At 37.8% G+C, this 24,885-nt stretch overlaps 1 protein-coding gene across 2 annotated transcripts in view; it reads right to left on the reverse strand.

Annotated features, from left to right (window-relative positions):
• Window positions 1-24,885, reverse strand: part of CORIN (corin, serine peptidase) — a 144,498-nt gene that overhangs the window by 50,641 nt on the left and 68,972 nt on the right. For both annotated transcript variants that reach the window (XM_057431072.1, XM_057431071.1), the window contains exons 6-10: window positions 18,452-18,565; window positions 9,210-9,317; window positions 6,911-7,021; window positions 5,976-6,092; window positions 3,768-3,866 (exon numbers count right to left, since the gene is read on the reverse strand). In XM_057431072.1, the coding sequence (XP_057287055.1) occupies window positions 3,768-3,866; window positions 5,976-6,092; window positions 6,911-7,021; window positions 9,210-9,317; window positions 18,452-18,565 (549 nt within the window). The remainder of the gene's footprint in view (window positions 1-3,767; window positions 3,867-5,975; window positions 6,093-6,910; window positions 7,022-9,209; window positions 9,318-18,451; window positions 18,566-24,885) is intronic.

Below are 24,885 nucleotides of genomic sequence, written 5' to 3' on the forward strand. Positions count from 1 at the left end.
GAATAAAATTTGTTCCATCTTATCCTAAAGAAAAAGGAAAAAAGGCAAAAACCAAAAAACAAACATCACACTAAAAAAAAACGAAGAAAAAGAAACCAATCCCAAAACAAAACCCAAAAAACCCCAAACAAACACACACAAAAAAAAAAAACAAAACAAAACCCCACAACCAAGAAACCAAACTCATAAACCATCAGATTATGCCTGGGTTTAATATCTTCATGTATTAACTTGCTCTACTTACTATGCAGAAGTTAGTTCCAAACATAGTAACATAAGTGAATGGGGTATTTCACAGAATTGTAGAAGGGTTGAAGTTGGAAGAGACCTCTGGAGATCATCTGGTCCAATCCCCCTTGCTTAGGCACGACCACCTAGAGCAGGTTGTGCAGAACCATGCCCAGACAGCTTCTGACTGTCTAGGGAGTCTCTACAACCTCTTCCAGACAACCTGTGTTCAATCACCCTGCCAGTAAAACAAGTGTTTCATTATATTCAGTTATCCTTATACTCCCATGTTTCAGTTTGTGCCCATTGCCTTCAGTTCTGCCACAGAGCACCAAAAAACCAAAATAGCCTCCCTCTGTTGTCTTTACACTCTCCATGCAGATATTTGTTCTGTTATACTAAATATATTATTACTGCTTTATAATGCCAGCCTAAATTGATCAGACATTATCACTCATGCAGAATATCAATTTAACCAATACTGAGAAATGTGGCCTATGCTTTGGAATTCTCCAACTAAAGTGTTATTTGGGTGAGAAAATACTTCTTTGTCAACACTGATGTTTTTCATGGGAATTCTCATGTCTCCCCAAAGATGAAATATCTCTGGTCAAAATATGAACAGCAAAAATAACATGAAAAAAGACAACATTACTTCCAGATGTTATGCAAGAAAAACCTCTCCCAAATTCTCTTGCTGTTCCATTGTGTATAAACAATTAAATATTCACTGGACCAGAATGGGAGAGAGATGATCTGCAAATCTAATTCAGATTATGTGTTACTCCTGTTGAGAACTATGGACTGTTGCCCATAATATGCCAAGGAAGTATCTTCACTAAAAAGCTCTTGGGCTTCTTATGACATGGAATAGGAACATTGTTTTAGAACTCAAATATCACACATCAAAAAAAGTTTTTCACTGTCTTGTAACATAGTGCCAGGCACTCAAACGTCTTCCAAAATTACTTCCCAATACATACAATGGGATACAAAAATTTGCATTTTTCAGAGAAGATTTTGGACAAACTGTTCTGTACCACAGTCATTCTCATACTGATTTATCCACAAGAAAGATGAGTCCAAGAAAGAAAGTACACTTTCAGCTCTCTTTTTGTGAGAGCAACTGAATTGAGTCACACTGCTCGAAAGATTGTTGCCTTTTAGATTGTAGCTGCTCATTATGAAAGGTAATTTGCTTAAGAGAGAACTGCTCTCTGAGTAGGTAAGAACAAGAGGCTGCTGTGGGTACTTATATATTTTTGTTATTTGTTGGGTAAGGCTGCTGCTGGTGTCTTTTGCCACCCAGAAGACCTGTCCTATGGTGATTACACAGCCACCAGCTGTGACTCCAATGCTGTTTCTGTCACAATATATCAGATACATTTTACATGGTCCTTACTAAGCAGTTTAGCAGTTTAAGCTCTAAGTATTTAAAAATAAATACAATTACAAAATACTGTCTTTTCTTGACCTGAGTAAATGTAAAGTTACTACCATTTTAAACATAAACCAGGGTTTAGTGTAATGCCGGTTAACTTTTGGAAGCATTATGAGTAAAACTTTGAAACAATAAATAGAAGTATGGAAGCCCCATTCCTGGGCAAACCACAACTTTGTGGCAATGTCAGTAATGCTCAAATAAAAAAGCTGATCTTCACATGGAGAAACTGAAAAGCAACACCTGTTCTTAAAGGCTCAGGATGCTAAAGCTGATGCTTCTCCTGCAGACAGGGAGATCTGAGACTAAATATCCTTCACTCCCATGAGCATTCAGCCCACAGAGGATCAATCTTATCACACCCATTTAAATTTGTGACTAGCTAAAGTGGAATTATTCACATCAGCAATTATATCTTAATCAATACTTGTGTATTCTGACCTTAAAAGATCAGGAAAATATGACTTTCAAGTCTCACCAAAGATAAGGAAAGATTACTTGAAGAACTGTTTTCTGTGGAGATGCCAGACGCCTACAGTTTGAAGGGGTTTCAGCAGGAACTGCAGATATGGTCAACAACCGAAGTAATTTGATCTGTTGTGATACCTCATGTTTTATTTCTCATTTTTTTAGTGTACATATCCCATGTATATTGCTTCCTTTTCACCAGGAGAGGGATAACCTCTCACAGGAGATAATATTGCAAGACACAGATGAGAAAATGACTGAGATAATTCAATGAAGATACCTGAGATTTCAAAAAGGAAAAAAGATACTATTTTAAATATTAAGTTTTTAATACAAGTTTTTAAAAAATAAAGTGTATTTTTGTTAGCTTTGTGTTATTTGGATGCTTTCCTTCCCATTTCATAACCCTTTCTAAATATTTCTTGGGGTTTGATATTTCTTGGTTTGGTTCACAACAGGCAAGTAAAAAACCCCAACACCTACTACTCCAATCACCTTAGAAGGCTCCTTCTCACCTGAATAGTTTGATTATGGATTAAAGGCCAGATTTACACAGGTGATGTACATGATAGGCATCTGCTGCAGACCACCTTTAACAAAAAGAGGATGTAGATGAACCTTTTCTTGAGAGCTGAGGATGCCTCCTGATTGCAGGCCTGGTACTTATGAGAATTTTATTCATGTTGACATCTGCTTGGAGAACAGCAAGCTGGTCTTAATACAGAGCCTCCTTAGAGCACAGGAGTCCATTCCAATGCAAAGCAAGTCAAGATGATTCTATGAGAAACTGCGCCATAAGACCACCTTGTCTGAATGTGATTCTCCTGACCAAGCTCAAACACAAAAAAATACACAGAAGGCATAAGAGGGGATGCAGCACTGAAGTGGAACACAGAAATTTCCCAAGCAAGAATGGAGTTAGAAAAGCCAAAGCTCAGCTAGAGTTGAAACTACTGGACAATGTAAACGGCAAGAAGGAATGCTGTTGTAAGTACACTGGCAGCAAAAGGAAACAAAAAAAGATGTGGGTCTGCTGCCCATTGTGGCAGTGGAGCTAGTTACAAGATACACAGAAAAGGCGAAGGTACTCTATGTCTTTTTAGCCTCAGTTTCCAGTGAGGAATATCACTGAAAGGCTGCTTTATATCATATATCATACAAGATGTATTGGTCAGAAGAATAAGTAGTTTTGCCAGTCTGAATATCAAAATTATTCCTTCATAAAAGGGCTAAAAGTTCTCCACACTACTAAACACCGCATCATGTTTTCTTGTATATTGAAATTAAACCAGTAGCTTCTGCTTTACACTTACACTGTGTTGTTACTTCGTGTAAACACTGAAAGTCAGTAGATGTTAAGAAGCACAACTGTAAATAGCCTTTAAGAATGTATCAAAAATTCACAGAAGGGAAAATACCTCAATGTCAAATGTTAGGATCTCTAAGTACATCAATAATAAAAAGTTATGATGGAACTTCTGTTTCAACTTTGCCCTTTTCAATATTTAATCATTACACATGTGCATTAGATAGTAAATTAAAGTATTATTTACCGCGTCCTACCCTGCATCCTCATTATACGCTAAACCACTCTAAAACAGTGACAGTGTAAAGCATGTGACCTACTTACTGCAGTTTGTCTGGCTGTTTCTCATCTCACAGAGAGAAGTTCCACAGGGATCAGGACAGGAAGTACATCTCTGGTCTCCCTCCTGACAGAGGGTTTGACCTGAGGAAAACAGAAATTTACTATTCTAATTATTTACCAGACTAATAAAAATTACTGGAGTGTAGCAATGAGAAAATGCAGAGTTTACATTACAATTAAGTATTTACTTTACATAATTAAGCACCCTACAGCATTTCAAGTGTAGCAAGAAAATGTAAGAAAGAAAAGTGTGCAGGAGTGTCCAGATGTCACTGTATACTTAAAATAAGAATTTATATCCCAGTTTCCGATTGAGAGGTATGGATCTCTGAAAGCCATTTACCATTCTGCAGCAAAAGTATGAAAAGTCATATAAATCAGATTTTGGAGGGAACAATAGGTTCTAGTTGAAAGAGAATATTTTCTGGGAATCATTCCTCAGTGCCATTCAGTTGATCTGCTTCTCATTTTATGATTGTTTTGGTGGACAATAAAAATCATCCTGGAGAAAGGTCATCAAAACTGAAGTGCCATTGTCCTTTTCTGGCTGGTTAAAACACAAACAACAATAAGAAACCCCAAAAGGCTAAGGTCCTAAAAATGGAATTCAGAGCAACTAAAACCAGCATTTCATCGAAACACTTCTGAATGTATCACCTGGGTAGTTAGTTTCGCTGACAAATCCCTGGACTTCTCTCTGTGTCACAGTGGTGATAGCTCCTTTCCAAACCATTAAATTATCTCTTCAATGTGACTTTTGCAAAAGCATTCATTTAATTTACTATTCTGTACACAGAGACTGAACAGTTTGGATTACATCATCTCTTCCTCTTTAAAATGGGTTATTGCAACTACTACTTGGTGTTTGTATTGCACTATGCAATTGATTATTATTGAACATTAATCGGTCATGGCGTCCTTATATTGGAGTACAGAAGATTCTTAAGAAACATCTTGTTTCAATGATCTTGACAACAGCCTCATCCCAAAGAACTGACAGTGTAGTAATGTGGATTTACTTCCTTTCATACGTGTTATATATTGAAGCAATAGAGGTACTTTCTTTAGCTGTAACAACCGACTGTCTTATTTTAAAGGTGCAGCTGATTGCAAAATTGAACTTTAAAAATAGGGAAAACTTCTTAAATTCTAAACCTATTACAAATAATTACATTAAAATTAATTTTTTAAGTTTGCTCCAACCCCTTCTTATCCCACAGGGGAAGAGTTTCTCAACTCTTTAAAATTCCTTTTGGTGCAATGCAGATTCTTTTGATCCAAGCACAGACAATGCTGAATTTCTATAAACGCACTCTAGTCTCTCTTTTGAAGGGATCACAGAACCAGCTGTGTATTTATCTTAGAGTAGAACAGGTGTGTTCTACTCTAATAACTTTTGAATAGGTTGCCTTACTACCACTACATCTGACAACAGTAGGGTTTTCTACATAAAGTTAACTAATTTCTTTACAAATTAAATTCAAAAAAGTATGTCATTAATAATTCTCACTTTGAAGGAAAGGCTGCTATCTGAACCAACCTTACCATAAACAAGAGAATTACATGTGAAAAATATCCTCAAATATTGTGAAACCTTCACAACATCACATTTCTTTCCGAATGTCAAAATGTACCACAGGACACAAGTCTTTGGGGAAACATGTTCTGGGACTCAAAAAACTGCCTGGTTTCCTTTTCTTTCATATAAACCATCATGAGCCAGCTATTAAGTAGCTGTGAAAACTTACATTTTCATACATTTTTCCTTAGTAACACTAACTCATTAATTTATTTAGGAAAACATCCTTTCTCTGATTCCCAAGTACTGAAGAAAAAATAATTTTCATGAGAAAATTCCTTCTCAAATGGCACCAGTCCCTCTGATAGTAGCTTCTAATTGCTGCAGACAGTGTGAATATATATCAATTTATTTTAAGTAACAGCACATCATGTCAGATAACCAAAACCTATACTAAATATCACCTCCATTTCCTTAACTTTTTATATTTTTAAGGACTAATAAAGCTCTGCTTACAAATTTCTCTGTGAAAGCAGACACCAGAGAACATTAGCAAGTGTTATTTGAAAGGGAATGAAAGTAAATGCCAGACAGCTTTAGCTAAAGACGCTTTAGAACAAAGCAGTCAATGGCAGGCTCAGTAAGAACAGTAAAATGGGGGATACCCTTACTTTCACTGCAGTTTTCTTCATCACTTCCATCTTTACAGTCATTATCTCCATCACACTGGAATGCACTAGGAATGCACTGCCCATTTCTGCACTCCACCAGACCCTGACTGTGACACGCTAGAGAGAAAAAAACGATGATACACTGGTTAACTTAGATTAATGAAGGTCTTAGTTATTTTTGAACGCTATCCTGAAGTTATTTCAGGAGGAGCTAATACCACTGCTTAGCACTGAAAGTCACTAGAAGACATTTTTCATCATTTAAAAAAAAAAAAAAGCATCATTTTTACTCAACTAAAAATTGTCATGTTTTCTTTGCCCCCTTACTTACATTCTTTAATTCAGAATGCATTCTTAGGTTTCAGGGAAAATTCTAGGATAGTGGTTGTGAGGTCAAGCACTGAATGGCAGCAAGAATCAAAGCCATATAAGTGTATCTCTTATGACAACTTTAATCACATTAAAACATATGCTAGTTCCCCAAGGCTTGATTTTGAAACCTTGGTAATATACTAGGGTAGTTGTTTTGCAGATATATACCATTATCATCAGAGAAGAGAGAAGTCCAGACTCTGACAAGCTTTGATAGGTTGCATACAGACACATGAGAAAGCTGTCACAAACTCAGAATGCATACAGTTTAGAGATTATATACGTTCATTCATTATTGTTTAAGGGGAACATCACAATTAACAAAAAGGTAATTCTGTAATTAAGCTGAAACACAAGGCAGTGCTGGGAGATCTCAACAATGGCAACAAGTGTTTAATCTGCTGCAGTCGTCTTCCAGTAGGGACGTTTATAAAGTGCAAATTTTACAAATCAAGTAAACTTGTAGTTTTGCCTTACAAGTAGTAAGTAAATATACTACTTATCTTACATTATTTTCATTTTTAAAGAAATAAAAAACTGATTTAGAAATTAAAGGAACTTACAGCAATTGATTTCATCTGATTTGTCTATACAATCATGGTCACCATCACATACCCAATCAGCAGTTATACATCTCCCATCTCCACACTGATGATGTGTCACTGGATTACAATCTAATTAAAATTCAAATGTGAGGACAAAAAAAAAAAAAAAGGATGATAAATTACAATTTGTGTATTTTGTGATTTTGATCAATTGTCCTATGCCTATAAGCTAATCATTCTTACCAATGAGCCGTTTTGAAGTTGTAATATACAATAAGAGATTTTTCTGTTCCTGGAGATTTTTTTGGCAGATTTTAGTTAAATATGTTCTGAATTCTATTGCATATATAGATATTGATGCACTTACTCCTTCTCTCAGGTGCACAGTTGTTTCAATTTGCAAATAAACACATTTCTAACATTTGTTGAGCAGATTAAAAGATCTTCTTTATTCCCATAATGAAATGCCTTTCAGTTAGCCAACATTTCCAGTTGCCATCAGGGAAAACCATTTCCTACATTTATGTTTTTACTATGAAGTAAAAAATAATGTTTCATTTGCCATTTTTGGTGCTTAATCATAAACCTATTTTGCATACACTCAGAATTTTTCATTAGAATGATCTACAAGGAAACTATTCCAATCTTCATCTTACTTTGCCTACCCAAGTGCTTCCACAAATAAATAAATGCATTCTTTTGACCAGTCTGATTTTACACCAAAATAAATACAGAGTGTAGACAGTCTGATATGAGACCCACTTATAACCTGTACAAAAAGTTAGATCTTAAATTTTCTATATAAAAAAAAAAACAAACTATCTCAAGATAATGATGGTAGGAGTTAGATAAACATTCAGAAAAATCTTGAATCAAAGATGGTTTCTGAAAAACAAACAAACAAAAACCAACCAACCAACCAACCAAAAAGGAACAACCAGAACTGACAAAAAGTAGTGAAAGATTTTGGAGTCTTAGAGTATGTTTAATTTGGAGAAGAAACATTAAAAAAAACTATCAGAAAAAATGTGCACTGATTTTCAGTTTTGAAATTTCCTGGGATTTTCCTTAGAAAAGCAAAAGAAAAAAAAGTGAGATACAATATTTTAAAATTTTAACACCCATTTTAGAGCACTTCATTTGTCTTAGGTGTAGCACCAGGAGAAAAAGTTAAAAAAACTAAGGCTTTCAAAGTTTTGTAATATTTACATGTGCTAATTATTCTTTTTTTTTATGGCAAAACTCCATCTTTTCCCTATGAAATTCAAGTGTAGGTAGAAAGACATATAAGAAGGCAGAACATACTAAGCTGATTGAAAGCAGAATTTGAAAGAAACATAATTTGATCATCAAAATATGCCAGTTCACTCTGAAGCTTATATAAAAACAGTTCAGCTACAAAGCAATTGCCATATAACCAGTGTGTAAGCTCTTATGGTTTCCTTTAATCTCAGTTAAATTCAGCCATGCGTCCTGGGTTCAGCAGTAGCAGTCATTTTTCTCCTTCTTGGTAGCTGGTGCAGTGCTGTGTTTTGACTTTCAGCTCGGGAACAGAGCTGATAACAATGATGTTTTGGTTTGGCCAAAGACTTTGTGAGCCTCATGCTCTGCCAGGGAGGAGGGGAAGCCGGGAGGAAGCAGAGACAGGACACCTGACCCAAACTGACCAAAGAGCTATTCCATACCACAGCACGTCATGCCCAGGATGTAACGGGGAGTTAGCCGGAAGGGCTGGGAGACTGCAGGGTTGGAGGAGGTATGGGTCAGTGCTTGGTCGGGCTGGGGGGGCAAGTTATCGGTCAGCTGGTGCTGAGGTGTTGTATTCTCTTCCCTTGTTATTTCCTTTATCATTGTTATTATTGGTAGTAGCAGTAGTGATTTGTGTTATACCTTAGTTACTAAACTGTTCTTATCTCAACCCGTGGGAGTTGCATTCTTTTTGACTCTCCTCTCCATCCCTCTGGGAGTAGGGGAAGGGCAAGAAGGGGGGGGAAGTGAGTGAACAAGTTACATGACTGGGTTTAAACCACGACACCATGTTAGCAAGAAAGCAAACATAACATCTTGAATTAGTTTAAAACAAATTATGAATCACAGTATTTCTTCAAAGTACCACTACCTTCAAAATTTTGACTGACTCAGAGCTCTCCTTTAAATCTTTACAAATGGCACATAAAATCTGTGAGCTGTTTTTACTTTGCCTGAAGAGAATAACAGCAGGTTATATTACTCTTTCAATAGTTTAAGGAAAAAGATTCCTGATTTAGGTAGTACTGGTATGTTAAAGACTTCAGAAAAGCATAAAACTTTCACTTACCACAGTTCTGTTCATCACTAAGGTCTCCACAGTCATCATATCCATCACAAACAAACGTATAATTTAGGCATTTTCCTGTGTCACAGCGAAATACATCATCACTGCAGTCTACAAAACAAATTTTTGTAAAATGTTAACATGACTTTGGAACATTCATATGAGCTATGAATGTATTGATTAAATCTAAATTAGCTAAAGGTCCACCCCAATTTACAGGTATGCATTAATACCCAATGTGTTTCAGTTTATTAGAATCTAATATGGAAGAACAAGAAAGATGAAAAGCAGTTTTTAGACATTTTTATTACCAATTGCTTTTTTGATCAATGCCATAAGGAGAAAGCTCTCCGTTTACACATATGGACCAAAATGTTTAATTATACTTATACACATACAGCTCTTGAGTAAGGTTGTGGGTTTCATCAGTTAGATTACTAGGACAGACTTGAGAACCTGATGTAGATATTAGGTACAGCTGAAGCTTCTATCAGCAAAATCAAGATCCCCAGACCATGCTTTTTAGCCTACCTTTGATCTTGCAATGGTTTTGAATGAGTTTTATGCCTTATGCAGAATTTGGCCTAATGCTGTCTGATCAAAGAATTCTTTGGACTGTCAGCCCTAGGTGGGTTTAGCCTTTCTTTCCATGGCTGAGTCCTTCAGTAAAGCCCAGATAATATTCTCTGAGAATATCCAGAATGTTTGATAGAAACATGGAATCTAACTTGCAGTAGTTAAGAAATGGGGGAGAAGAGAAAACAAGGTTGGCAGTGTCTGGTCCCATTAGTAATAACTTTTTAACTCTAGGCTTTTTCTTCACATATGGCTTTTCCAGGGAGAATACCAGGATACAGAACAGGTATCTGGACCACCCCTTCTTCCTTTTGAAGCTATGCCAGTGGAACCAAGGAAGTTCTTTGTGCCCTTTCTTACTGGGATAATTGAGCATTTTAAATGAGCTCTTTCCTGGAAAATATACAGAGAGAGATCCAAGAGCAGGCAGTGGAACAAGGCACAAGTCTTTCCCCTCAGCTGAGATGCTCTACCACTAAACAACAGAATCATGTTACTGTTTGCTTTTCTCCTGTTGGCATGTGACTCCTGTGCTCAAGATTGCACAGTGGTCCCACTTTGAAAGATGGATGTCCTTCTAAGTATATTACACATTGTAAGGGGCAGCATTCTCTCAGAAGGTGCAGTGGGGTTTCTATCCCTCCAGATCAATGTCAGCTAAGTGTTCCACCTCCTAGGTGAGTGCTCTAAGTTTTGCAAGGTTTTACCACCCTCAGTTCTAGAACTTGAACACGAATCACTTCATCCACTCCCCCACAGAAGCATTTGTACTTTCTACAAGTTTCACATCATCTTAGAAAGTACAAACAAAATTTACAGCACAATGCAAAGGACAATGTTTCAGGGCATAACGTAAAATAATATGGCTAAACCATGAGCTTTGTAGTCAATAGTTAATTTAACTTTACAAGAACAAAAGGCATAGAACAGTAAATACCAAATACCCCAAACTAAATGAAAATGTTTAAGTTCTAGTTTCAGAACAGAACACTTTCAGCAGAAAAACAGCCTGCTGAAAGCAAAATTCTAAGTATTACTTGTTTTGAGTTTGCAATGGCATGAAGTACTCTGGCAATATTTATCCTTACCAATCAGTTTGTAACTGACAATTTCTGTGTTTGTATTGCTGCTCATGCAAATGAAAAAAAAAGCTGTCTTTTTCTATGCTGTTTCCTCTGGGTAAGTTTATTGTTTTATTTCTATCCATACCCTCATTCCTGTTTACATTCATTCCTATGTAGCTGCACAGTGTCCTTTAGGGTGTAGCAGCTGTCCTGCCCACATTGACAGGGTAAACAAAAAGAATATGAATTTTCTTGCAAGGAAATAAGATTCACTTGATGAAAATCTAACAGTCTTGACATACATTATCCTTCAAGATATTGGCAATAATATATTGGATGGGGTAGCTAGTTACTTCTATCCGAATAAGATGGGCACATTGCAGCTGCCATTTGCAAAAGACAATGACGGTAGAAGTTCAGTTTTCATGCAATTAAATACTAATTCCTATTGTATACTCCACAAAACACAAATAAACCCTGGTCAAACCTTTGCATTCTGCAATCCTTCCGTCTCTACTCACGCATACCCTGTTTTCACCACTTCACTATTGCATCATATTGTCCTTCTGACCATGAATCACCTCAGCTGAACACTCAAGATTTTACATTAAAAGATATAGGGATTTTAAATTTTAAAGCTGTATATTTAAAGACATATGTGCAGACTCAATGTACATTTTGTGCCACTTCAAGGAGTAAATAAGACCTTAATTCAACAAGATGTTCTACCCCAGGGTATGGCATGCAGTGGCCCATGTGTGTAAACAGTTTCATTTGTATTTTATTACCAAAATGGTCTTCATCTTGTTTGCCCTCAGTGAAAGAGAAGTATGATTGAGAAAGTCATAAAGGAAGGAAAAGGAAGCAAGTGTATGTATTAAGAAAGTATGCGTCTAAGTGCAGCCAGAAGGCTGTAAGAGAGCCTGTTGCATTTGGTACATTACATATAAAAACTTGTTCATCAGGATCCTTCTGACAGACCCAAGTTTTGGCACTGATAAGTTATGCATTTGTAGATCTTTGTTACAGCTTCTTTCCTGTTCAGATTCCTATGTGATAGCTGGCTGAGCTGAATTCCAATTCTTCAGCTGGCAACCTACACTGCACGAAGTCACAGACTAAATGATAAAGGAAACATGGTGAAATCCTAAATACCGGTTTTAGGCTGCAGCTGTGAAAGTAGTGACACAGCTAAGTAAATTAAACTATACGTTCAAAAAGAGGCATGGATTTTTCTAAAGCCTAACTATTGCCTGCATACTTATTATGGCCCATCAAAGGGAAGAAGAGAAAAATGCAAGTCAAGAGCCAGGAAAAAAAAAAGACTGGTGATTGGTTTCTTGATGCAGAATCCTGAAAGGAGATTCTAGCAAGAATTATTAATAGATATGAAAAACATTAAAAACAGAGACTTCTACACTTCATAACGCATATAATTTTCAACATTAAAACTAAGGAGGCGCAGCTGTAAGATTCACTTATGTAACTTTAGACATCTACATCATTTGGTTTATAAAGCACACAGGCCATCTAAATTATCTGCTTCAAATCAGACAAATCATGCATCAGAAGTGTCTGCTTCCCTTGACTGACTTTCCATACAGCTAGTTTAGACATTTAGCTCAGATAAAGTCACCTGTAAAGGGACAGACGACTCTGACCCTAATGTATGCCATAACTAAAACCCAAGGACATCTCTCCAATATAGCAATATCTAAAACAAATATAAGAAGTCCTGTATTTTGGGACTGCAGATGCGGGAAGCTTTGACAGGAACCTGGACATCCCAGCAGGATGCCTCTGGATACATTTACTTTTTTTTGATCTCGAATTATGAACCAAACCTGATTGAGTAGTGCCTTCAAGACCAATGATACTGAGGTGAATGGGCTTCATCTCTTGTCACCTCATCCTGTTGTCTTAGGAGATAAGCACAGCATTGCACCCACCAGGTTATGGAATTGACACTGAAGCAGCAGACAAAGCAAGCTCCTCTGCTATTACTTCAGATGTCTTTTTGTAACAAAAACAGGGGAAGAAACTTGGAGATGGATAAAAAAATATTAACCTTAGTATTAAATAAATAGGAAAGGAAATATATGTGTGCACGAAGGTGTCAGAAGCAGAAGCAGAACAGGATTTAAAGGTGTGCTATATGTTACTTGCTACAGAACACTGGAAGTGCAATTTCATTTAAATAATCATGCAGCAAGAAGATGAATAACAACCTGACACAAGATAAAGCAACAAGAATCCAAATAGAATCATTTAGGTTGGAAAAGACCCTTAAAATCATCGAGTACAACCGTCAACCCAGCACTGCTAAGTGCACCACTAAATCACATCCCTAAGCACCACATTCATATGTCTTATAAATACTCCCAGGTATGGTGACACAATCACTTCCCTGGGCAGCCTGTTCCAATTCTTGAAAACCCTTTTGGTGAAGAAATCTTTCCTAATATCCAATCTAAACGTCCCCTGGCACAACTTGAGGCTGTTTCCTCGTCTTGGATTGCTACTTGGGAGAAAAGACCAACCCCACCTCAGTACAACCTCCTGTCAGGTAGCTGCAGAGAGCAGTGAGGTCCCCCTGAGCTTTCCCTTCTCCAGACTAAACACTCCCAGTTCCCTCGGCCATTCCACATCAGACTTGTGCTCCAGATCCTTCACCAGCTTTGTTGCCCTTTTCTGGATCCACTCCAGCATCTCAATGTCTCTCTTGTAGTGAGGAGCCCAGAACTGAACACAGGATTTGAGGTGCAGCCTCACCTGTGCCAAGTACAGGGGGATGATCACTGCCCTGGCCCTGCTGGCTATGCTATAGCTGATACAGGCCAGGATGCTGTTTCCCTTTTTGGCTGCCTGGGCACAAGCTGGCTCATGTTCAGCAGCTGCTGAGCAATACCCCCAGGTCCTTTTCTGAGGGGCAGTTTTCCCCAGCCTGTAACACTGCATGGGGTTGTTGTAACCCAAGTGCAGGACCCAGCATGTAACCTTGGGGAATTTTACACAATTGGCCTCAGCCCATCAATCCAGCCCATCAGTCCAGATCCCTCCAAGAAGCCTTCCTACACTCAAGCAGATTAACACTAACACCCAATTTAGTGTCATCTTCAAATTGACTGAGACCCCAGTCAACCCAAAGATCAACAACAACCCAGGTGATACGGGGTTGTTAAGACTGTAAAATGTTTGTCGTAAGAGTAAACTGTTGCTGCCAAACAAAACATTATGAGGACACAAAAGCCTAGTGGGTTTTGTTGTCAGACAACTGATTCTGGCCAGACCACTTGTTTATACACTAGGGGTGAGACAATTAAATCAATGAGATTGAGTGCAAATGAGCAAAATAGGTTTTTAAGGATACATATGGCCTTTCTTCTTGCTGAGGTTACCCATTCAGTTTTGTTACATTTATTTCCTACAGAAACAATGATTAATTTGAATTGTTTGATTTCAAGCAAAGCATGAAGCTAAATAATTTATATCAGATTGTTGTACATATTATATTGCAATTCGTAAAGTTCATGCCTCTGATTGCTACCTTCTGGGCCTAACCATTCATCCAGTTTTCAATCTGCCTCAATTTTCAACCCCTCTTATTAACATATATCAGAGTGAATTATTGTAACTCAAATACAGTGTGCAGCTGAGAGAAATCTATTTCTGCCCCCAAATTATCAGCACCATTATTGTCATCCCTGAGAAACTTACCTGTTTGCATGCAACTCTATATTATGTTACAGCATTTACAGAGCAGAGGAGGCAGAGTGAGAGTTCAACAAGTAAAACTAAAGCACATCAGAGACTGAAACAGAGCTGGAAAGAACAGGAAATAAACACATGGACAGGGCTCCACTGTGATAAAGAAATTTACCAAGGGAAAAAAAACAAACAAAACCAAATACGCTGAGAAAAAAGAAAGTTCTTGAGTTAACTGAAACCAAGCCCAAAGACCCAACCTTCAAGGCCACAGTCAGCAAAGGTAGTTTTGTCTGCAACTCCATTTCTATTCTGATTCTTTCAGTTTTCTTTTGTAAAGGGTTTTCTTTTTTTCCTCTTAGAGGGTTATTTTTTTTCTTTTATGTTCTAATAAAGCTTGGCCTTTTAAGTTTAAGAGCCTTTTAATCTCATTGGGAAGTAACTGTGACAAGAAGTTTCTCCTCACTGTACTGGCCAACATGAGGAGTCTCGTGTGGTCTCTTCACAAGACTCAAGCAGCAGAAATACTTGCCTTTCTGTGTAATTTTTGGTCTTAGACTGCCTATTGCTACGTAAGTTTGTTTGCTAGAACACAGAGTCCAAATATTTTTCTCCATCTATATTACCCACAGTCTTTGTTTCATGCAGACAAAACAGCTCCCAGCAACCAATGGAGCAGAAATCAGTCTAGAAGTGAGCCGTATGTTTACACCTAGTTATCCTCTTCAGTGTATTCATGTTGCTTACTCTACACTAAATTTGCTGCTTTTGTTTCATATGTTCTATATTACCCCCATCCTCACGGCTAACAACAAAATCTGAAAAAAAAATTCATTCCATGCTGAGCAAAACTTTCCTATAAGCAAATACAGTTTGGACTTCATAAGAAGGGAACAACTTTTCTGTGTGTTGTTCTGAATCCCACTAAACACTGGCAAGCTGTGTGTAAGCACTAACAGTCACAGTTCAGTTTATACAAAATAGAACAAAGCCTAAAAATTCAGAATTCTGTTTTCTTTCTCAGATATTGCCAACTGTATAATGGTGAACAGCAACTACATTCTGTGGAGTACTGAATGTTCTCATTATTATGGAAATGCCAGTCACTGCTAAAGTTATTGAACTATCTTCAAACTGAACTGAAATAACTTATGAATAAACCTAGGACAAGAATTAAATTTGACGGCCTATACTTTGATTGAAGGACAAGTGTTTTAAGAATGAAAAAATTAATAATTTAATAAAATTAATTATGAATTCATTATAACCTTCAGTTATTTATAATGATTCCTATAGGAATTATAGGATGATTAGGGTTGGAAAGGATCATCTAGTTCCAGCCCCCATTCACAGGCGGGGATACCCTCCACTAGACCAGGTGTTTAACGACCTGTCCAATCTGGCCTTGAACACTGCCAAAGATGACAGACTCCTCTAACTACTCATACACTTATAACTTGCATACACTGCCTGGACCTGAAGAAAATGTATTTTTATGGTTAATAGTAATTTTTGCCATGTATTTTTCATTAATGGAAGTTTAGTAATTGTGCTTTTTTTTAACTCAGTGGAAGAAGAAACCTCTTAATTCCAATGAGACCAAGAACATAGCTGCCTTCCCATGTGGCTGTGCCCTTTGTCATAAAAGGGGATATGAACTGCCAGGATGCTCAAAAATCTCTTCTTCATAGCACTCTGAAGAGGGAAAATAAAAAACAAACCAAATATTCCAAATAACACAACTTTAAAAGTTTGTTTAATTTAAACCAGGAATAAAACACTGCTGTGCCAAAAACATTTTAGGATTATTACTTGGCAACAAAAACAAACAGTACACCATAACAGCAAAGATGTTGTTCTGAGCATCTTAATGGTGTATTTCCATGTCTTAATAAGTTTTGGTACAAATGTTCCTCTAACTGTGGTCAATCACTGAGATGAGCTGCTCCAGAGCTGGCCTCATCCACAGTAGAGTGGTAGACCTTGGCACATAGGGAGGTTTCCTGAGGCAGAGAAACACCAGGGGAGCAGAGACCTGCCAGGAGCCAGTAGCTCTCGCAGGAGATGCTGACTGATGCCTGAGCATTGCCAGCGAAAGCACAGCGAAAGCACAGCCAACCCCCAATAAAAAGCAGCCTATGGAGCACAACTGACGAAGAGTGCTGCAACCAGAGCATAGAATCATACAATAGCTAGGGCTGGAAGAGATCTTCAAAGGTCACCTAGTCCAACCCCCTAGTTTTCTACAGTGAGGATTGTAAAATACTGGAACAGGTTGCCCAGAGAGGTGGTAGATATGCCACCCCTGAAGACATTCAAGGCCAGGCTGGATGTTGTTCTGGGCAACCTGATCTAGATGAAGACACCCCTGCTTATTGCAGGGGATGGATTAGAGGACCTCTAAAGGTTCCTTCCAACCCAAACTATTCTGTGGAGTAACTCAAGAATTTAAGAGGGGCAAGGGCTGCTGGAAACACAGCATGTTTTATCAGACAAGATTTCAGGCAAATAAGTCACCCTTCAGTTTTGCTATTTCTATTGTGTAATTCAAGAAGGTCTTCTTATTTGACCTCCACCCCCTCTCACCAACTGCTAATAAAAGACATCCTCTGCCTATAAACCCTGTATCATTTAACACACAGGCTTTCTTTTAGAGGTAATCTTAACTTATGAAATTTATAATGCTTGTAATAATTTTATTGTTATATTACCAATTTCTTCTTTTCCCATTTCTAATGGAACTCAAGAGACACAGTCTCATAGGCATTTTTTACTCCTTTAGCTTACATTAAAAACTTGACAGGAAAAATTCAGATAAAAACATACCGTATTTTTTATGTCATCAAAATTATATCAACCTCCATTAAATGAATTATAGGCTATTAAAGATAAAGCAAGCTCTAGACTTACTCATATTGAGACCAGGAGGAAATTGCAGCCATCATTTATTCCTTGGAGTATTCCAGATAAAATCTATCAGCAACTTCCTCAAAAGCAGATTTGTGAGTCTTGGAATGCCCAGGTTCTTAAATCACCAATATGAACAAATCTTTTGGGGACAGTCCAAACTGCAGAGCCTGGAACTCAACCCCAGGTCTGACATTTTCCAAAGTCTGAATGCACAGTGCTGTTATGTGCAATCATGTCCTACTATAGTCCCTATTCAGTCATTATGCCACATTTTCCTTTTTTTGTTTCCTTTTCTTTTTTTCCCTTTTCATTGTTTTCCTACTGTACATTTCCTGAGCTTTTCCAAAGGCTTGTTTTTGTCCAAAGGATGTTTTTGTCAACACAGAAAAACACATAGGAGCTCTAAAGATACACAGTACCACAGAGAAATAAATAAGAAATTGAGGTACTAAGCATGTATTTTCTTTTCTACTGCACCATATACTAGGATTTATTTAAATAAACCACATCCAGGGTTGAGACCAAGATAACTTTCTAAACAGATGATTTTGCATCTGCCCCAAAATCAATGCCAAGGACTGGGAAAAAGATACAATTGACAGTCTTCAGTTTATTGTCAGAAGTGCTCTTCTGATACATATTTTTGATCCATTAAAAAAAATAAAATAAAACAAAATAAAAAGCCCCAAATACTCCATAATTTTCTCATGGCTTTTTGCAGAAATCTTAGAATCTCCTACCAGGCATAAAATTTGTTAGATAAAAAATACATGCTGAGTATTTTTTGTGTTTTTTGAGTATTTACATGTGTAAAAATACACAAACAGAGTGAGCAAAGGTAAACGCATTCAATGGCAACTGAGAGTCTAAATACCAATTGTGCTCAAATACTATGCAAAGCTCCCATTCTGTACCAAGAGAAACAGCTTTTAGGTTTCCCTGAAGGAATTCACTGCTTCAGTGGAATAGTGCAAGGTTTAACAAACTTACTGCAATGGACCTCGTCACTCCAATCATCACAGTCATTGTAGCCATTACACTGCAGTTTCCCTGGGATGCAGATTCCACTGGCACACAGGAAACTCTCTTCTCCTCCACACAGTGCTGCAAAAGAGAAGAAAATAAAGAATGTGTGTTAAATTTCTCAGGGTAAGAAGAAATAAGCAGAAAAGAAAGATGGCTAGAACAGTGAGTCTTAATCAAGGCTCTTAAGAAACAAACCCCAAATTAATAAAATTCAAGCAAGTGCAAACTGGCATTTTCATCTAATTCTTGATATTTCAAAAATAGCTATCTAGGCTGAGTTAATCAGTGAGGTTCAATCTACCGTTACCTCTAAAAGGCTGCTGTACAGAGTAACTGTCAAAAAATGACCATAGGATGAGATTAAAGAAGCTCTGGGGTTTGGTTTTGGTTGTTGGTGTGTTTGGTTTTTTTTTAATTAAAGAGATGCACCAGATTAAATATCCAACTACAGTTACAACAGATGGATCCTCCCAGCCTAAATGTTTTGGCAAAAGATTGCCAGGTCAAGACCTAACAGTGTCGCAGACATCTTTCTAGAGGTAAAGGATTCCTCATTCTTATAATTCTCTGAACACCAGAAGACAGTCATTATTGCTATTAGATATATGAGGAATTAAGATATCCAAAGAGACAACTTCCCCTTACAGCTTTAGGTATCCCACTGGAAATGCCTTGCAGGGCCATTATGTTCAGAGGGAGGGAACTCGTAAGTGCCTTCCCATTCAAGTCCTTCAAGGCACTTAAAATACAGGGATGCAGACCACCATTAATTTGTTTACACCTTAGTCTATGCAATACAGACCAAACTTCTAAGCCTTTGCCTGAAAAACAAAACAAAACCCTGGCTGAGAAAAGTCCCTGTAAAGCATACAGACATACATGGGGATGCAAAGTAAAGATGGCAAGTACAAAAGCAAATATTCAGTACAAAACTTGGTTGTGGGTTTTGTTTGGGTTTGGTTTGTTTTTTTCCAAAAGCCAGAGTTAACTGTCAGGCGACTCGACAAAGCTGAACAAACCAGAGTTTCACCTCTTGTAAAAGATCAGTGAAAAAACCCCAAACCCAATAATTTTACTCCAAGCATACACACCGGAAATGAGAAATGGCTTTTAGAGATGGAGGAAAAAAATCCTGTCACTCTGACAATGTAAAGTTAGTAAATATATCCATGTGTGAGAACAGCAAGTTCAAACAACAAAATCTCATGGAAGTTCAAAATTCTACTCATAGAAATTTCATTGTAATTCAAACTTTGTATCTAAGTATTCCAAGGACAATAAAAATTTCTAATTGTAGCTTTCAAACTTGACCACAATGCAAATCACAGGTATGAAAAACCATCATTTTCAGCAGCCGCTATAGAATCACTTCCTCCCTGACCACAACATAACTCTAATTTTCCCATTTTAAAATGCCTAAATTTGCATTTTCCTATTCCTATAGGAGAATTTGGTTCATATTTTTCCTCCCTTTATTCTCTGAACCTGAGCCTTAACAAAGTCTGGAAAGTATAATTATAATCTGCATGTCAAAACTAAAAAATGGATATTGAGTATTCTCATCATAATTGTGTATTCCTCATAAAATATCTATCAACATGCATATTCATGCAGAATACAGTTTAAAATTAAGGAAAAATCACCAAATATGCGATTACAGAATTTTTAGTAGCATTAGCTTTTATGACCTCAATTTGGCACTGCAGTAAATGATAGCACAAAGGCAACGCACTCCATAAATTTCAGATTAAGCCATTAATAAATCAATGACTATGATGATATTTGTGTCAACATTTTACTTGGTTCTGTACTCAGTAGAATTCATAGTATAAGGACTTACTCTTTACAATGAAGTGTTATTCACAATAATGTATTGATTAAGCACATTTTTGGGCAAACAAAAACAGAGCTTAAGTTAAAGTTCAGTCCTAAACTAACACACTGCTGACATTCCATTTAAACTCCCTTTTCTGGAGGCACTTTCACTTACAAAAGGAGGGAAAGTTCTTTTTAATCTCTTCCAACAGAACAGTCTGTTGTGAAGTAACCCAGAACATACAAGTAATGTCATTTTATATGTCTTCAGAAGAATAGAATTATAAAGATGGTGAAAGCCAGAACAATAAGTGCACCAATAAGCCTTGAATGGCTTTGAATGACCCCCTCACCTGGGGCCTCCACCAACAGTCTCACTCAAGCCCTGCCTGACCACTACTGTAGACACAGCCTTACATCCAGCTCCAGCTCCTGATAGATATCTCATATATACACTCTAGCTGGCCTGCAGCCCTAACTTTGGCCCTGGTTCCTAAGTAGGCTTGGAGTCACGTTGGAACCTTGTCACCAGTCCTGTCTCTGGCCCTGTCTCCTGACTAGGTTCTCTGATTAGATCAAAGACCCAGATCATCACTTTGCTGTGTCTGGGGCCAGCTCTGCTACAAACACATTTTTCATACAAGGATGTGTGTGTCAGTTGACTAAGTCTAAGATTTCTGTTTCTTTGGATGAAAAATTGATAAAATAATATTTTAGGCTTAGAAAAGCACATATATGTGTTGAAAAGCAATAATCCCCTGCTGCCAAAACTTAATGTGCTGAGAGAGTGTGTGTGTGTCCACTGCCATAGTGCAATAGAAAGGACTGCTATGCTAGGACCACAGCTAAAAATGGTAATCTGAATAACTAATTGCACATGGGGTCAGTGCAGACTGGAGCTATTTGTCACTTTTGAAAAACACACTCTGCATGTTTAAGCATATCCAGTGCTCAGTGGTACATCACAGCATCAGTTCACCAAGAGATTCTGTAATTTATGAAGAATATCACATTGCTATACTCAAAGAAAGATTGTGATGAGAAATTATTATACTTTTTGTAGGTCCAATAAGGGCTGCTTCTTTAGTCCCAAGGGCAGGCAGATTTAACAGGTGTAATAGTCTTTGTTCCTGGAGAGTAAAGACTCTAGTGGCATTTTACACGTTCAAAGAATAGCTCCCATTACCTTTGCTTGTAGCTGCAAGAGCACATTTCAATGACAAATAAATCCAGGCAATACAAATGAAGAGTCCAGTTAACTGAAAGCATACAAGCAACAGTTAAGAAAATTTTTATTCCAGTGCCTTGCTCAACATTATAGTTCCCTGCAACAGTGACAGGGAAAGAGTCTCATTCTATAATATAACATCATGTTTTCTTTATTATGAGCTGATATTTTTGTTTCTTCAGCTCAGTCTTAGGCATTGCATTTTCCAATTGCTACAATCAGTAAGCCCTATAGGAGGCCCTAACAAAAATAGCCTTCCTCAGTATGGGCTCTAGTTCCCTGTAGACCAGCATTTATCCCACAGACAATGATGTCATGTAAAAATAGAATATGATAACACAATCAGAAGATTGTAATTCATCATACAAGAAAAGCTCTCTGAGATTGGAAAGGCAACTTTTAACTGACTTGGAAATCTTACATTCTTCTAACTCGGGCTTCTATAAAATTTCCTGCATGTTTGGAAAAGAAAACAGCATAGATAGATCAAAAAGAAACATTAAAGGAACCATCTTGATTTGTTTACAGATCTCCATCAGAACAGATCTTCACTGGTACTAAGAGAGCAGCCGTTACAGGCTTCTACCTTCTAGACCTAAATATGCCAACTTGGCCTGGGAGAACAAAGGTAAAAAACAGGAAAGGTATTTTATCTGTCCATTTTTCCTATAGATCAGAAAAGCAAAGATTCCAGAGTCCTATATTCATTTCTGGGCTGTGAAGAAAAGTATGTTCTAGCACTTATAAACCATTCTGACTCTCCTCTCCTAATACATCTCTATCCTATTCTGCTCCTATCCATTCTTACTCCATCACAATCTACTTCTCCATTTCTTCTTACTTAAAGTGAGCATCTTTCTACTTATCTTGTGTGTTATATGCAAACAAAAGGAAGAATTAAATCAGTTTTTCCTTCTCTCAGTTTTCATACCCAGCAGAAATCAGAAGGAATTTTAAGAAAAATTAAAAATTGATATTGAGCAGCCGGGGATCAGGTTAGGGAAGCCAAAGCCCCGACAGTATCAAATCTGGCTGGGGATGTCAAGGGCAACAAGAAAAACTTCTGCAGGTACATTGGGGATAAAAGGAAGACTAGGGAAAACGGGGGCCCATTCCGTAAAGAAACAGAAGACCTGGTCACCCAAGACATGGAGAAGACTGAGGCATTAGGTGGCTTTTCTGTGTTTGGTCTTCACTGTCAGGAGCTCTAGCCACACTGCCCAAGGCAGGCACTTTGGAGAATGAGCAACCACCCGCTGTAGGAAATCAGTTTTGAGATCATCTCAGGAATCTGAAGGTATACAAGTCCATGGGACCCAATGAGATGCAACCGCAGGTCCTGTAGGAACTGGCAGATGAATGTGCCAAGCCATCATATTTGAGAAGCTGTGGCAGTCTGGTGAAGTTCCCACTGACTGGAAAAGGGGAAAAATAAGCCCATTTTTAGATAGGGGAAAAATGAAGATGTGGGGAGCTACAGGCCAGTGAGTCTCACCTCAGAGCCCAGCAAGATGATGGAGCAGTTTCCTTCTGGAAACTACGCTAAGATACATGGAAAATAAGGAGCTTACTGGTGACAGCCAACATGGCTTCACTAAGGGCAAATTCTGCCTGACAAATTTGGTGGCCTTCTATGGCAGGGTTACAGCATTGATGGATAAGGGAAGAGCCATCTATGTATCTGCATAGATTTGTGCAAGGCATTTGACAGTGTCCTCCACAGCATCCTAGACTGGAGGGGCATGGATTTGACAGGTGGACCACTCGGTGGATAAAGAATTTGCTGGATGGTCACACTTGAAAAATTGTGGTCAATATGCCCTGCATTTCACTTAATGCAGTGGAAAGAAGAGAGAGCTTACCTGTGTATGTGAACATTGATACCAATCAGCTTCAAAACCAGAAATTGTGGAGTAACTTTTTGCAGGAGACAAAACCTTTTTCAGGATTGTGGTTGTGGTCCATATGAGAAAACAGTCAAGAGCTGAAAAAACTATTTTCCTCAAGCACTCATTCTTAACTAATAATTCCACATTATATTTTATAATGTCCCTTAATTTTATGTTTCCTCCCATTCTGCTTCCCCCATCCATTACCTCTGCCTGCTTTCTGATTCTTTGCCTATTTCTTTTCTAGCTTGGAGTTTCCCATGTGTCCTTTTTAGGACCCTTAACTTCAATGGAAGTGAAAGGTCTTTTGTGTTGTTTTTCCCACAGGGCATTGCATCATAAGGAAACAGAGAAATGGAAAGTTTCCTGGGGTGAAGGAGTTGCCAACTTTCCTAATTCTCCGATTGTGATCCTAGTATAAGAACATTTTAGAATTGACAGCTACAAGATGCATATACTGTGCCACAGAGTACATAGGGTATAGGGAGCAGGTGATGAAAATTTGCAGGCAAAAGAATACAGGAATTCCTCCATGTCCCACTGTGCTATTGTGGCTGCGTTGAATCACATGAAAAGTCCTATTTATTTCCTAATGCTGCCTCCAGAAACTGCTAAAATCAGATGCCAAGTGAAGAATAGAACAGGGCAAGGCTATGTCACAATACTTTTCCAAAATACTCCTGCTTTTTCCATCTGAGAGTCAAAGACTTGCTGTAGTTTGTGACCAACCATAGATCTTTCATCTGTTAATGTGCCCTTTTGTTTCATGGATCTATGTACATTTTAGCATGTTATGAAGTGTTACACCTTACTTATGCACTGTATGAAGAGTACCATGTTTTGGTTGCTCTAAAGGCAATTTTATTTGATACCTCCTAGTTCTTTCATAGCGTGAGACAGAGACTGTCTTCACTTAAAAAAAATTAGTAGCACTTTTCATCGTCATTTTCAGAGATATACAGTGTTTTATCTGTTGCTATATCTTGAAATACAACGGGAAGTCAATCTTGAGGATGGTAGAACAATATGTTTATTTCAGCCTGTGCTATCTGAGGCTTTCCAGGGACCTGGCTGCATAATCTTCTGTAGATGGCATTCCAGTAATCTAGCTGGGGAGTACAGCACATGGATATGGACAGCAGCCCCAGGAAGGTTTCTGAGATTTATCCCCCTAAAATGCATTATTAGATACATGTAGAATGAATGACTGATGATGCTTTTTCCTCACTCCCTTATATGTTCACAGCTAATTGGAACTGTGAAACCAGTTCAACCATCTACCAAATCTCAACAGATGGATTCCTAAAACTATGTTCAGAGTAGCTGATTTTCTCACCTCCTGGGTATTCACTTGTCACGTGTGAAAGTATATCAACCTGACCGATGCAGCCCTGTTTACAAAACTGTACCTTTTTCTCTGTGACTCGTTTTGTACACTCAGATGGTTTTACTATAATGCACATGGC

Source organism: Pezoporus wallicus, unplaced genomic scaffold (assembly GCF_028554395.1).
Source record: "Pezoporus wallicus isolate ANWC-B61680 ecotype Strahan unplaced genomic scaffold, APGP_CSIRO_Pwel_v1 contig_7684, whole genome shotgun sequence".
Taxonomy (NCBI): Eukaryota; Metazoa; Chordata; class Aves; order Psittaciformes; family Psittacidae; genus Pezoporus; species Pezoporus wallicus.